The sequence below is a fragment of the Haliotis rufescens genome, unplaced genomic scaffold, assembly GCF_023055435.1.
Source record: "Haliotis rufescens isolate VD_foot unplaced genomic scaffold, xgHalRufe1.0.p SCAF_5, whole genome shotgun sequence".
Lineage (NCBI taxonomy): Eukaryota > Metazoa > Mollusca > Gastropoda > Lepetellida > Haliotidae > Haliotis > Haliotis rufescens.
Genome location: NW_025964223.1, coordinates 23,182,769 through 23,198,681, shown reverse-complemented (window position 1 = coordinate 23,198,681; position 15,913 = coordinate 23,182,769). Strand labels below are relative to the sequence as shown.

The 15,913-nt window shown below is 40.1% G+C and overlaps 1 protein-coding gene across 1 annotated transcript; it reads left to right on the top strand.

The window, feature by feature from the left end:
• Positions 1-2,154: 2,154 nt before the first annotated feature.
• Positions 2,155-10,397, top strand: LOC124111735 (receptor-type tyrosine-protein phosphatase F-like). Its single transcript, XM_046471528.2, has 10 exons — positions 2,155-2,367; positions 3,257-3,434; positions 4,157-4,330; positions 6,112-6,243; positions 6,441-6,577; positions 7,473-7,577; positions 7,843-7,906; positions 8,158-8,208; positions 8,590-8,673; positions 10,260-10,397. Exons 2-10 carry the CDS (start codon positions 3,317-3,319, stop codon positions 10,307-10,309), a joined length of 915 nt encoding a protein of 304 aa, XP_046327484.2. The 5' UTR covers positions 2,155-2,367; positions 3,257-3,316; the 3' UTR covers positions 10,310-10,397.
• Positions 10,398-15,913: the final 5,516 nt, after the last annotated feature.

The window sequence follows — 15,913 nt, the reverse complement described above, 5'->3', positions numbered from 1 at the left end:
GCTTGTGATTGATAGCTGACACATGATAGCACATATATATGTACTTCATTTGTGAAATTGTATCGTGTATCTCAAGTAGCGACAACAAGGCTTGAACGTGATAGAATGTCAGTGCATTTTGCTCTCAACTTCGATTTATTTGACAAGCAACACTCACACGTTAAGGCACAGTTTCTGAATGGTACTGGGCCGAACGTTAAATAATGATAAATGAGACATTCAAATTGTAATCTTCTTCAACAATTATTTCTTTGTAAGTAATAATGTCCTGCCATTCATTCTTAATGGAGCGGCAATTTGATATTTGATAAACTGGAGGGGAATGATGGAGATGCCGAAAACCGGCAAAAGTTATATTTTGTGACATAAACATTGTTTGGCTCCTCCTGTCACAAGACAAATGCGTTTTGGTAGCAGCGCCCGACAGAAAACATAATAAAAGTCAAAAACAAATTCCTAGAATCCCCCTCCCCCTCCAACCAAAAACCCGATTCCCTACCATTTACGTCCCCAAAATGCCAACTGAATTGAAGATTAATGCTTACTTATAAAAACTGAAATAGATATTATCTGATGGTAAATATTATCGATAGTTGACAATTGTTTACTTGCTTATGTGTTTGTGTGTGTGTGTGTGTGTGTGTGTGTGTGCGCGTGCGTGTGTGCGTGTGTGTGACGGGAGGACGTCGGTGGGTAGGATACGCTCATCTTTTCGCGGTCACCGCGTGTCATCATTATTTCATAGTCATTCATAAACGCATGTTTATGATATATAGTCGGAATAATACAATGGACCCTGCGTTAAGCAGAAAGTTTTCATATTTCTCGCTTGTTAGATACTGATATTGATGCGCGACAACACTATCGCCGGCTTATCAGCTGTTGACATGACACATTGCCCTGTCTTGGCTGGTCATCCAGTGTAAATCTCCTCACAGTAGTCCTTGTCACACCTTACATCCCACATCTGATCCCAGAGCCCGGTAGCATTCATTCACAATGGACATACATGTAGTTTCAAGATGGTATTTCATGTTGGCAGCTATCAGTTTTGGATCTGTACTTCCGGTGAGTGTTTAGATCCAACGTAAACCTTCCTAGACAAGCGAGGTCCTGCAGCTACAGCACCTACTCACATTACTTCATGTACACTTGTCTGCGGAGGTAATCGGCCGCCCAGTCGTCTAAGGCCACGCAATTTCGTCCCCTGTATGAATGCCTGAAACCTATGATTGTGGTTGCGAATCCCGTTCGACCTGAGGTTGTTGCTAGGTTTACCAACACCATATCAGTGCTCTTGACCTGCATCGCTTCTGGCTGAACCCTTAAAGAGATAAAAAGGGACAGATGACTGCCAGGCCGACAATGTTTTGTATACTATTGTTCCTCTTCCTGGACGTCCTTCACGTGCTGCTAACACGTGTATTTCATGTATTTCGCATGTACGAACTGACATGAGTAGAAATGACATTAACACCTGGAAAATGATAAGCGCAGCTTACATTATATTTCCCTATGGTCCCGTGTCATTATCATCACTGGTATGTCTTGGACAAACACGGTTATTTACAGCTGCCGTAAAATACCTGGGAAATAGCTGAGTGTTTCGTTGAACAACAAACCCTACTTGATATCATGTCAAACAAAAGCTACATTCATATTACATTCTTTCTTATTTCCTTCTGCAAATGATGTGTCACCCCAATGTTTCTCTGTGTACCAACATCCTCAGTGGATTAGTGGATATAGCGTCTGCTTGGAGAGCGGAGGCTCAATGGTTCGATCCCCTGGCAACGTTGGCAAAAGGATGAGTCTGAGTGGAGTATCAATGTTAATCTGCAGCATGGTAGCACATTGGGCTGAGTACTAGAAAATGGGCATACATTTATAAATGAAATAATGTTGAACGCGACGTTTACCTCCTTCCACCTCACATCTGTTTAACACACACCTACACCATTTATGCGTATTTCAGGCATCAACTACAGATTCTTCGACAACAGAGGCAGCCACTACCTCTACGCCAGAGTTTGGTATGTCTTGTCACATACATACATATACATACACACACACACGCGCACGCACGCACGCACGCACGCACGCACGCACGCACGCACGCACACACACACACACACAACCCGATTCATACTTTGATAGGAAGTAATTCAGACTGACATATTTTAAGTCCCAGGTAAAGTCAACAATTTGAAGACCACAGTGACGACATCCTCGTCTATTGGTCTGTCGTGGACGGCATCAACAAGTGGTATCCCATTCACCCAGTACGACGTCTTCATAAGCAAGGGAGGCGAATGTGTGCAAGCAGTCTACATCCTCTGCCCTCCAAATGATAGTATATATGCACCTGTAAGTGAATTCAGAGTTTGGTTATTTCACACATGTAGTCACATAACCCTTTTGAGAACAAGGCTTTCATTTGTGATCTAGACTGATCCAATAATCTTAAAAATAAGAAAATCTTAAAAAATATATATAAATATCGCAGGACGATTATCTATGGATGATTTGAAAAGTATTCAATGATAACATTCAAAGATGCCTTTATCTGATCAATATCCGCTATCATAATTATATTAATTTTGCAAACTGTACACAGTGTCAAAATACGTAATATTATTATTTCCATCTTTGGTCGAAAATTACAACGGAAATTATGTGAGGTGATGCTATATTTGCGACCTCACTGACCTATTGCATAGTTTACTATATATTGCTTTTAATACAACACACACAGTGATAGCCAATTAATGCGGACCTCAGACAGGGATCTGGCCGACTACCTTTCGGAAAAGATTCCTTCATATATGGATATTTGCTGGCCAGGACAATTAGGGTACCGTCCTCGTTATAGTGATTTCATTGTTTATCTATACACTATGTGATCGACCAATTGATTATCCGTGTGTGTGTGTGTGTGGAGGGGGGGGGGGGGGGGGAGGGGGGGGGTAACAATATTACATGGCTAGAAGTTTTAATGGTCGGTGCGTTATACGTTATGTATGTATTTATTGTGTTGACTCTTGTGTCGTCGCCAGGTCCACTGCGCTTACAATATTACATGGCTGGAAGTTTTAATGGTCGGTGCGTTATACGTTATGTATGTATTTATTGTGTTGACTCTTGTGTCGTCGCCAGGTCCACTGCGCTGACAATATTACATGGCTGGAAGTTTTAATGGTCGGTGCGTTATACGTTATGTATGTATTTATTGTGTTGACTCTTGTGTCGTCGCCAGGTCCACTGCGCTTACAATTACGCTGGCGTGACTGCGACATATGATCAATGCCATGGTAACATGTCTTACAACGTGACTAAGCTGGAGTCGAACACAGAATACGCTGTTATTGTTGCCGCTGCAGCAACGTCCACAATAGGGGAAAACTCAACACTCACAGAGAAGACCCATATTGGTAGTAAGTATTGCAATGAATTGTAGACCGTGGTTATTCTATACGTAGGTCTTTATAATTAGAATGCTTTTTTGTATTGGGATGTAACTTTGACCCACTTAATAAAACACAGTGACATTTGAACAGTCGCCAAAATGAGTTTCAAATTTGAAAATGACACCCATTTGTTATCTAAGTTATATGATATGATAATTTCATACTCGTGTGTGAACGACGGATGGATTTCGCTGCGGTTAAGACGTTTGGCAATAACCCCGAAGACCAAAGTGCGAGTTTACTTGTGGGTACTATGGGATAGGGTACACTATTCATATTACCCAGAGGGTTACGGATATAAGTGAAATTATTTTAACTAATTTCACGGTGCATTATGATTTGTGCTTTGTAATAATCGAAGTATTGAAGTTTTGCTGAAATATTGCAAAACTCGACGTGAAACCAAACTCCAGAACAACTACTGTCATACGTATGACCAACATTTATCTGTTGATGATGGTAAGGTTGGTGTTTAGCAATGACCTGCAATAAAGGCCATGTTTAAACGCCGTAGCAGTACATGATACAAGTTTGTATTTCTCCAGCATGTGATTGTTAACATAATGCATAAACTAGATCAAATATGTAAATGAAAGACTGCTTTAAATGCACGTAGCCAGATATTGCAGGCATAAATGGTTGCTATGTCTTTCTATCGTCTCACAGTAACACTACGTATTACCATCCAGTTCCAGCAGCGCCGACCAACATCCGGGGAACTGCTCAGAACCAGTCCGCCATCTTGGTTGAATGGGACGTTCCTTCCCACAATGCCGGGCCTATGTGGTACAACCTTACGGTTCTAATCGCATACGACAGGGAGTCTGGGGCCTGCCTTATCCATCGTGAATACAAAGTTGAAGGTTAGAGCGTGTATTCCATTTGACCAATTTATATTGTTTTGGGTACATGTGACTTTAACAGCCTGCGTGATTATGAAACATACGATTCAACAGACGAACATATATAGAATGTGACATGTTGGGGTTTTGTGGGATAAAAGGTCGCAACGTTGTATAAGGCGCTGGAATTCGCTGTGCAATGATGAGCCCTTTAGGTGTGCCGGAAACCTACGATCGTGGTTCGAATCCCGGTTTCCATGGATATGTTTCAAGGTTTGAGAGTACCATGCCTGTGCTGGGCTTCACCAAAGTGGTACATGTCAATGGCCTACATCATCACTTCGGACTTTCTTACAAAACCAAGCTGACACGCTGTCATGAAACCTTAAAACTGTTCAAAGCGGCGTTAAACCAAACACTCACTCAAGTTTTGGTCCGTAATAATAAGAATGTACAATACCTTATTCAAACCATTACCACAAGAAACATACCAATATGTAAACGATTGACATGAGTGTTTTAAATATGCATTCGATCATAATAACTACTCTCTCAACCCACTCGCAACCATACCTGATCTCATCATCTCAAGGTACCTAATCACTTATTTTGGAGAGGCATTCTCGTCAGTTTGAAATCAAGAACCAATCAAACCAATGTAAATTTAGCTGTAATGTCGCGGGTCCTCGTCACGATGATTTAATTAAGTAGACTGAGGCGGTGAAGATGGGGTTAAAAGGATATGTTATCTGTGAAAGTAGAAAATACAAATATTAAGCATATAAAAATGCTATATGAATATATTGTTTAAAAACAATATTGTATCATTGTTCATAAGAAGTAAATGACTGAACACAATATTCTAAAGCTGTTACTTTATATCGATTAGCTGTAGCAATGAATTCTTTTGACGCCACAAATTAAAAGTAACAAAGTAACAATTATTTTAATATTTTGCGTTATAATAAACTTAATACACGATAGACATATATGGAACTTAAACATATCTTTCACTCACAATCTTACGTGACATATATATGACATCAATATCAATTGATGACCAAACGAGAGAGGAAAAACGTTGCGTCTATCCTCGACTGGGGTGGGACATAAAATGACATTTGAAAGTGTCCACGTCACTCCTCAGGAATGCACACGAGACTGGCATAACAACCAGGAATAAGAGTGAGACAAGAAGCGTACATAAAAGGGGATGATATGGTATGGTTCGAGTCTTCCGAATTCCTGTCAGTTAACATAACTCCTTGCTGATATTGCCTACAAAGTTTGACCTTGGTCGCTTTGAAGTTTGGCTGAAAACCAAGGAGATTATCAAAGACAACTCTTATTGTTTGTATTTATTATATTATTATTATTGTATATTATTTGTGTGGTACGACAACAAGGAGTAAGCGTGAGAAAAGAAGCGTACATAAAAGTAAATAGAGAGAAATGGCATATTAAATGTACTTATATATCCGACGACAGTAAGATGTTTCTCAGAATATTAAGACATTACAAGTCGTCCCCACATACATGTAAATGTATACTAGTATTTGCGACAGCAGACAACAAGGCATTCAGTGAAAGTACCTTGTAATTTTTATTGGATAGCTAGTTTTAGCGTCATGTAATCGAACTCGACTGAAAACTAGGGGAGCGATTACAAATTACTGTTTTATTTAGTGCACTGTGGTGTCTTCGTGGGTGTTCTATGTTGTGAGAAAGAAATGTGACACGAACAGTTAAAACTTTGTATTCCATTGTTATATCGACTTGACTTATGCCGTTTTGTGATGCAGGTCAGAATAGCAGTTCCTGCGAGGTGACGGACTTGTTGAGTTCCTGGAGGTACTGGTTTGCCATCACAGCCAGCACCAGTGCTGGAACCTCAAACGTGGCAACATCCAAAGCTGTCAGAACGCTGTCTTCTAGTAAGTGAGATTGCCTAAGCATTCAAAATAACCATATATTGAAATGATGCCAGAACCAAATTGCTAACTAAGGAAATTACCATTCAAATCACCTTTCTATAACTTCTGTACATGTACACGACCTGATTTTTTAATGTCATTAAATATGCCTAATTTTAAATAGGTTGAAATGACTTGTTATGGCTCCTCTACATTAGCTCCTGGTGCAGTGCAGGATATCCGCGTCAACTTTGTCCCAAGTGAGTACCTGGCCATCAAACTCACGTGGGAATGTCCCCCCGAGAAGATGAGGAATGGAAGGATCACAAGCTACACAATCTCCTACACAGGCAATGTAGGGCACTTAAGCACGGAGCACTTGGCTTACTTTTTGCATTAAATCAGTGCTCAGTCATCCGCATTGGTTATATTATCAACTAGCAATGACCACGGAGTAGAATTTGTGTTTTGCATCCGTTGTTAATTTGGCATTCTATATATGTACGATCTTGCATAATCATTTCTATTGTCCATGTATTAATGATTGCATTGGTAGTTTTCTTAATGGCCATTTTTATGGTTTATTTCACGGAAAATATATGTATCAGAATTGAAAGTGGATGCACATTGAAGATCAGAAATTTAGAAAACTTAAAACAAATGCCACATCGATGTAGGGATGCTTGTATATGTTGATCCAGTCTCGATTATTAATAGACCACCGTGAAATAACTGAACACAACATACACACATCACTTAAGGTTTGACACATATCACACTCCTCCATGTGAACAAACAACATTTACAAAATAGTAAAAATTGTGCCAAAACTCAAGTATGTTTCCTTTTGCACTGACATCAGTCGTTTTAAACCAAGGAATACTTATTTCTGGCGAACGGCCATATGCACTATAATGAGTTCGTACATACATATTCCCACATGAACTTTTGCAAGTTTGCATTTAGTTTGAGTCTACAGGCGAAGCTTGTTTGCTGCAAGCTTAGTGGCGCCAGTTGGTAATTATAAATAATCGGAATCGCAATTGGAATACAACGCCATGCATCAAACAAATCCGCGATCCTGACCGCCCGATCCCGTCAGACGCTTTCTGTGACAAGCATTGAGAACATCACTAAATCGTGTTTGGAAGTGTGTGAGGGCTGGGTATATCACTGTAGAAGCTGTTATAGACGTTTCTCATGACGTGTGCAGTTACATGTATATATCGACGTATGTCTTCATAATGCAGATATCCATGACGATGACGGCCGGGAGCTTCTACCCTGAGGATTCGTGCACCTACTACCACATGGTGTATCTGCCCGTAATACCAGATGGGCAGTACATTGTCCAGGTACGAACGATGCAAGGTGCCTTTGTTAGTGTTAAGTTATTTCGATACATTGATCTTGTACCTAGAATATCGGTCATATCTAATCCCGGCGTGATATACTATCTTATAGAACGAATTATATGTAAAAAAGGTCAAAATTAAGTATTGCTTAATATCAATAAAAATAAGTATACTTGACAACAGAAACTTTAACAGTACTAGTTTATACACATAAATATCCTCTCCTCGTGTATGCTGTCCTTGACGTAAATTCATATTTGCATAGGTATGGGCCAATGCTGAATTTCAAGGAAACAAATCAGCAATAATGTTTGTAGCAGACCGTGATCGTAAGTGTACCTCGTGACAACATAACCTTGTCATAACACCGAATGGATTGTGATATACTGTTAAAGTATTTTAGTTTTTTTAAATCCATTTGTGTTAAATTTAATCATACAATTATGATAGTAATTGAATGTTTGTATTCCAGTTCATATGTTAACATAACTAGTTAAGGTTTCTTCATATTCGAAAATGACAAAGTTTATACTATTGAAGGAACACAGGACAGAGTGGTGATTTCAACATTTTGTTCCAGAAATGACCTACGATTTTCCATCGTTTTCCAACACAACTGAGTCAACCACAGGTAAATACGCACATACTGATGCTATTACCTCTTTGCAATAGTCAGTTTTATGTTCTGTTTGTTATAACATAATAATAATCATAGCAATATTCAATCTGTATGACAGCGACCTGCAAATAATCGAGTCTTGATTACACACACCAGTGATTGATCTTATGAGCAATGTCCCACGCTGTCAGAGTAACTCCGCCAAGCCACCGAGCCAGACCACCCGATTCACGGTTTGAATGCCGGATATGGATAGCTTGACGTCAAAGTTAAAACCTGAAACATTTGTTATATCGAATTTTCAAAATTGCTGTTTCAAACAAAGCATGATGATGAATTCAGATATTTCTACACGTACTGAGTGACATTTTAACCTCATATGTTTCATTGCAGATCCCCACAACTTAATAGTTGTGTCAGCCACATGTGGTTCAATAATAGCTATCCTCTTTGCCGCTGTCATTGCTCTTGTTATCAGTGAGTACTTTTGCCATATCTAAACTACATGTACATAAACATGCTTCGTTTATGATTACTCAATGTAAGTAAAGACCTGGTCGTGCCTGACCATCCGACCTTGTTCTACGTCAAATATGTTATTTGGCTATTCGTGAGTATTAGATTATGTCCAATGTAACCTTCCTGACCTTATTGTTCCGTAAATATAAAATGTCAATAACCTGCCTCCATATATATAGACTGTATTAGACGTATAAGGCATAATAGTAGTGACAATTAAATGAATGATCATGAATCACTGAAAGTTGGTGATGACACCAGGTTTCGCGAAAAGGGTAAGCATGTCGTGCCATACGTATCGTCTAGGATATAGATGTAGAACATAATTTCAGACAATGGTTGAGTTGACACGTGAGGTGTCGCACATGTTGAGGGTGTGTGGGTGCGACACAAAGTGACAACTTTACGCCTTTGGAACAATAGATTGATTTAATTACAATCTCATTAAAATCAGATCTTAGTTTTCGCTACCGCTAACCAAAGATCTGAGGACATCCCATTACGGATCACGTCACGTGACCCTTAATGGGATGTCCTCAGATCTTTGTCCTCAGATGTGATTTTAATTAGATTGATTTAATTAAATTCAGAAACAATTTCTCTATGAGAGTGGAATATATTAGCAGTCTTCTTAAACACCGACGTTCTGTTTTGCGTGCTAAGTCAAAGAATTAATTAAGACGTTAAGGCTCGGGTTGATTCTGCATTGGGCACAGACACATCGTAACTCACCATAGCGCGTTGGTTCTAAGCCAACTTGTACCCACATAGGCTCGGACAATGGGCCAAATTCTACAGCCACATAACTGTATAACGAAACCGTGTGCATCAGTGAAGGAGACACTTCCTCACATAAAATCGTACCTGTTCCGTCTCACCCCTGTAGGGGATCTGGCGGTTTAGATAACCCCGAGTCGGGAGCCTCAAGAAACGATAAACTCGAGTTACTGGCTTAACTGTGGTTGTATTACGTGTTCTCGACTCTAGTACAGGGTAAATCATTATGGCTGAAACAAGCAAAACAGCCAATAACTAAAATATCTATATTCCATATAGCGTATACACGTGAAACGTAATGTCGAGACGTGAGAGTCAATACATAGATTACCGAACAACATGACGATAATACACAATGGTGAATGAGAAGTCAGATTTGACAAGAGCATACGCATAATGGTAGTACAGTAATGACATTACTCACACTATGATTGCCTACGGGTTGCGAGGTTTATCGCCTAACGAATCCGGGTGAGAACCCAAACACATGGCCTGCTCTGAGACCATTTTGCACGTGAACGCAAGAAAAGATAACTCCACGCAGAAGAGTGCACATGCATACCGCTAAAAAGGAGTGAGTGAATACCACTAAAAATAACTTGTTACGGAGTAACAGAACAGTATCTTTCATATATTTATAAGTATTTACATCAACATAACCCAAAACTAGAAAGACGATTCAGGAGGAAACATTGTAATTTGAACTAATTAATTATTTATTTCAAAATGTTGATATTTCTTTGACAATACTCATTTACCACTTTCAGCAAGATCCAGCGGTATTTCACCTAAAGAACGACTGCATTTTGCTCGTTAGGTTGATTGACCATCAGGGCGAAACTGTCTGGGGAAAAAACAAGAACGAAAAGCCAGTTCATTTGAAGAACGCAAAGTGTCATTATAAAGCTGTCCTAGAACGATACCGTATTTGTCCTTTTTGAATATTGAGTTCATTGTCAGTGTGGATCTGCTGCCCAATCTAAGCAACCCGAGCGTCATTGTCATGGATAACGCCATTTTTCATTACGTCAGAGAAACAGATAAGTAGTACCAACCGTAAGTAGTCTGAAGACGACTTTGTAGGAATATCTGACATCCTAAAATGTCGACTTCAGACCATCCGAAACAAAAGTCCAACTCGTTGAGAAAATTCACCAGAATGAGAAATCAGTAAAGTACAAGATGTCCTGGCGGCACAACATCATCAACTGACCCAGATGCTTGCATAAGAAATCATCTGTAGAACAACAATACTTCTTGATTCGGAATCCCCAAACTTCCAAAACTCATCCCGTTTCTTAGCTTTCAACTATTCCATCATCATTGCAAGCAAATAATATGCCGTGCTTATCGTAAAGGCTACCCTCGTCAACGCACATCTCAATAATGTACAATGACCGTAATATTTTAAGACCACTACCAACTCAGGTGACATTTGTACCTGTGAAAATACACGAGCAGGTCTGTAGTCATCACCTCGGGACATGTGCCAGGTAATTACCTCAGGCTATAGGTCGTTTCTTACACGCACGACAAATACACACGAATATTTTCCAAGTTTGTCATCATTTTACCTTGGGGCTAATCACAGTGTCAGTTAGGATAAGCTAGATAAGATATAGGTTTGCGTTATTTTGATATTATTTAATGATGAAAAGCATTTTTCTAGCATTTCCAACTGTATTTATTTTGATCCCGGATCTTCACGTGTCCAACTTGATATGTCTTATGATATGTGTAACATTGCACTAACGTTCGGTTAGAAGTATACGCATTAATTACTAGTACCACAGATGGTAGGATGCAATAAATTATTATGCTGGATATTCAGGAAGCACGCGTGTCATTATATGGTTCGGTAGAAGTTTGTAAGAAAATGTTTAAAGGAATAGAAATGATTGGTTGAGCATGTGAGTGCGTGCGCTGAGTTTAACACCGCTTTGAACAGTATTCCGGTTATACCGACCGTGTCAGCGTGAAAAAGATGTAAAGCCCGAAGTGATGCGGGTCTCAGACGCTTACCACTTTGGTGAAACCCACGAGGTATGGTACTGACAAACCTAGAAATACGAGGCCGTTCAATACGTTTTGCAGGAAATAGTCATTGGGGGCTACTCTGGGCTATACAGTTAAATCGCCCACCCTACAGCGCACACTTAGCCCCCAGTGACCATTTCTGTTCCGGCAAATGAAATCTGCCCCACGTGGCAGACGCATCCAGGACGACGAGGACATAAAGGCTGCCACAGGGGCGTGGTTAAAGGGCCAATCTGCGGATTTCTATAAAAGTGGTATTAAAATCTTGAAGGACAAATGGAATAGGTGTATTGAGGTGAATGGAGATTAAATTGAAAAATAAAAGTGCAAAAGATATTCTGCGACTTGGTCTTATATTGAAGTTGCAAAACGTATTGAACGCCCCTTGTATTATTGGGAGGAACCGGGATTCGAACCCACGATTATAGATTCCTGGCGTGCCAAAGGGACGATCCTCTGCACAGCGAATTGCAGCAACAGACGAAAGGCCACCCGTGCGCATGTGGCCAGAAGAAACTATCAAATGAGCCTAATGTATTTCCAATTCGTGAGTTGGTTTAGAGAATACAAAAATAATAAAATATAAAAACAAGAATTGTTCACTGGGTGAAAATAATGTGTATAATATTGCATCATTTTAGCACCGAATCGATGCGTATTTTGTCTATTGTCATGATCGCAGTGGCGCATTAATACGACACACAACGGTTACGAGTGACGTCATTCGACATAGTGCTTACTACTCATAACTAATGTGACCCTACACCAAAAGATTCCGACATATCTTTTTCAAGGCAATGCAAACTAGACAAGACTAAAGAATATTTATTCACACTACATATTCACACGTCGCTTTCCACGCTTCAGTTCTGCAGAGATCATGCAAGAATAGATGACGATGATGGCGAGGGTTAGAAGCGGGATGCCCACAGAGGCCACCACGGTCGACGTAGTGTCAAAGTCGACCAAACACATAAAAAGATCAGAGTTGTAGTAAAAGTCCATATCAGGAAACACTATCATGAGAAACCTACCCACACTCAGAAGCACAGGGTACCAATGGCAAGAAAGGAAACTTTTATCGTGGCGAGTCAGGCTTAGGGTTTTGATATTGTCAACAAAGTTACAATACTGGATGGTCATACATTGCAAGAGTCCTCATTCTGTTCCATACGAGACGTTGTAGCTACCGCATGCTTGCATTATGTACCTTTCTGCACACTTTATTCCTGGGGGAATGGCTCTCTCAGTCGTCTAAGGCCTCTAACACGTGCAGAGTTTCGATTCATATGCGTGCACGGAATCAAGTTCGACCTGATTTTGTTTCTTGGTTTATTAGCACCATACTACAGTCCGTTTGGTGGGATTTTGAAAATCTAGTAAATGGATGCCTTTTTCGGGTAACAGTGGAGATATGGCAGCGTCATGATACTGGTCACGTGATGGACTTCAGCAAGCAACAGTACCACCTGTTTTTGTGACCATCAGCACATTCCGACGACGAGGCCTGTGACATGAGCGAGCCATTCCCTCTTATGCTGTCATTCCCTGTACCGTTGTGTAGCACGTGTAGTACGTGTTTGCGCTGTTCCTCCTACCGTTGTGCTCCCCTCCGTACACGATGTCAACTTTTACACATAACAGCATTAGACAACTTTACCCAGTGATGGGAATAACAATAACAAACATCAGATATTGTTGGGTAAGGGGTATTCATTGACGTGTACCGTATTGACATTTCTCTAAATAGACTATTACCGATTTTTAGTTATTTTGCAAATCATCGTTTTCATTTGGAGCCAACGGACTGTAGTGCGTTTGCGTTAAACTTTCAACAACGTATTCAACGTCTAAGACCTCAATAATCTCTGGCTCTCCTCCTCAAGCTGATACGCCATGATGTAACTGAAATACTGCTAAACCAGCCTCTCTGACTTCCCAGTTACATGTCGCCAGTCAATAAGGTTACTACCAGCCTCCGTCTCATTGCGATGTCAAAACATAAGAAATTTAAAAAAGATAAAACTGATAGGACATTACTTCCGTCATGCCGAACTCGGGTTCGACTCGCCCCATGGGTACACGTGTCCTTGTCGGGATATTGGTGAATAGTAAAATGAACTCTCTGATGACTCACCCGTTACAAATGCAGGCATTGCAATTTGAGTGAGTGAATATGTGAGTATGGCGGATCTGGTTGTCAGGCTTGGTGACGTGGTTGATTGCGTGTCATAGACTCGATTATAATAATTTACAGGTCGGCTTGATTTGGATGGATTATTGCTGAGTGAGGCGTTAAACAACAAACAGACAAACAAAAACGTACACGTGATCCATATTATCGTAACGTCGATGCAGATTGGTACCACGCAAACTGTGCTTGTACTAAATTATGATTGGTTGGAGTCTTTGACGAGTTGATGGTATGTAGGGGGTATGTAACAGGTTGATTGATGGTTGAAGTCTGTTGATGTTGATGACTTCTTGTAGTTTTATGATTTTGAGTGAGTGAGTGAGTGAGTTTGGTTTAACGCCGCTTTTAACAGTATTCCAGTTATATCGCGGCGTGTCAGCTTAATGTGGGAGGAAAGCCCGAAGTGATGCAAGTCTCAGACGTTTACCACTTCGATGAAACCCACGAGCACGGGTATGGTGCTGACAAACCTAGAAACATAATCGGGGCGAACCGGGAATCGAACCCACAATCATAGGTTTCTGGCGTGGCCAAGGGACGCAACTCTGCACAACGAATCGCGGCGCCTTAGACGACTGGGCTTCTAGGTTGGTTGTGTGGAAGCTGTGGCTGGGGTTGTCACGGAAATGATCTGATAGAGCTGACTTATAGTCAACTTTGGAGACTGAGTTTGATGTTTCTTTAATTCGGGGTTTGAGGGGCCTTGATGTTTCGCCAATGTAAGCTTGTCCACAAATACTTGGAATGTGGTACACTGCTCCTGATAGTTCTTGCTTTTTGTTGGATGGCGGTTTTCATGTGGCTTTAATGGTTTTCCGAATGCTGTTACTTCTCTTGAAAACTACATCAATGTTGGCCGGCTTCACCCCTTTTGTGTAATTCACAGGCTTCTCAACTCCAGTGCAACTACATCTCAATCAACTCAACTGTATAAACACTGCCTCATACCTGTATGAATGCTTGTCAACCATACTCACTTGCCATGGCATCACATGCTTGATAACGGTGTATGATATATCTCGTCATCCCATGCCAGATTGGCAATATATAGTCCAGGTACGTATGATGCAAACGTCAATGCAACAGAAGTGCCTTTGTGAGTGTAAATTAATGTGTAGGCTTAATTATAAGATGCATATATTATGCAGTACCTGGAACTCAGGTCGTATCTTTCCTGGCGTGATAATTCAACACTTATGAAGACTTCACATGAGAATCCATCATTAACCTTATGGCGTCAGCTGATGGGATATGTGAAACGGGAATAACAAACTATAGCAATAAAGAGAGGTTAAAGTGCGACTCAAGTGTCGAATCTTTCAAAAGAGGATTAAAGCAAGCATTGGGGAGATATGCAAGGCATCTAAACAAACAAAATTCAATCAAACAAAATGCTGCTTTCCTTTTCTCATAAATTAATTTGAGAAACAATTCATTTGGTCATATAAGACATGCACTGTTCATAGTAGCTATTGATCATAATATCATTTCAAATAATTTACTACTAAAGAGTCATAATAACAACATTTGAAATAGTTTCTGATGCCTCTTGTTTAATAACAGAAACGAAGTTCTATACGAAAAATACACATGAGGAATTAATCAAGTGCAACAACTATTTTACCAAGAGAATCAAGGCTTTCTTACGGAACGAATATGTGAACACGTAAAGGTTCCTCAATAATCGAAAATGACAATGTTATACTTGTGAAGGAGCATTTATTTGACAGAAGGACAGTGTGATGACTTCAACGTTTTGTTCCAGAAATGTCCTACGAATTACCGTCGTTTCCAACACAACTGCGTTTGCCACCAGACAAGTGGTCGTGACGAAATGATGTGCATATACTAATACTTTATCCCCATTGCGACAGTCAGTTGTACGTTTTGTTTGTTGTTAAACATTGCATTCAGTAATAGTCAAAATATATAACAGCGATCTATAAATAATCGAGTCTTGATGATTGAGCTTTTGAAGCAATGTCCCACGTTTTCGGGGTAGGCTCAACCAAGGCATCGAGACCTAAACGGAAACGAACCTTAAAGCTATCCTGAAGTCAAAGTTGAAACCTAAACCATAATTATATTGAATTTTCAAGGTATGAAATATCAGGGATATGAAATGCCACCTTTTTAACGTAGTATCTGCATTCCTGAAACAAAAGGGTTAAATGGGCATGCCTGAAGTAT

Bases quoted from the DNA above. Each gene is read 5' to 3' on its own strand.
- LOC124111735 (XM_046471528.2), top strand. From the start codon at position 3,317: ATGTCTTACAACGTGACTAAGCTGGAGTCGAACACAGAATACGCTGTT. The intron at 4,331-6,111 runs GTTAGAGCGTGT...TTTGTGATGCAG, and splicing joins TCGTGAATACAAAGTTGAAG to GTCAGAATAGCAGTTCCTGC. The intron at 6,244-6,440 runs GTAAGTGAGATT...CCTCTACATTAG, and splicing joins TGTCAGAACGCTGTCTTCTA to CTCCTGGTGCAGTGCAGGAT.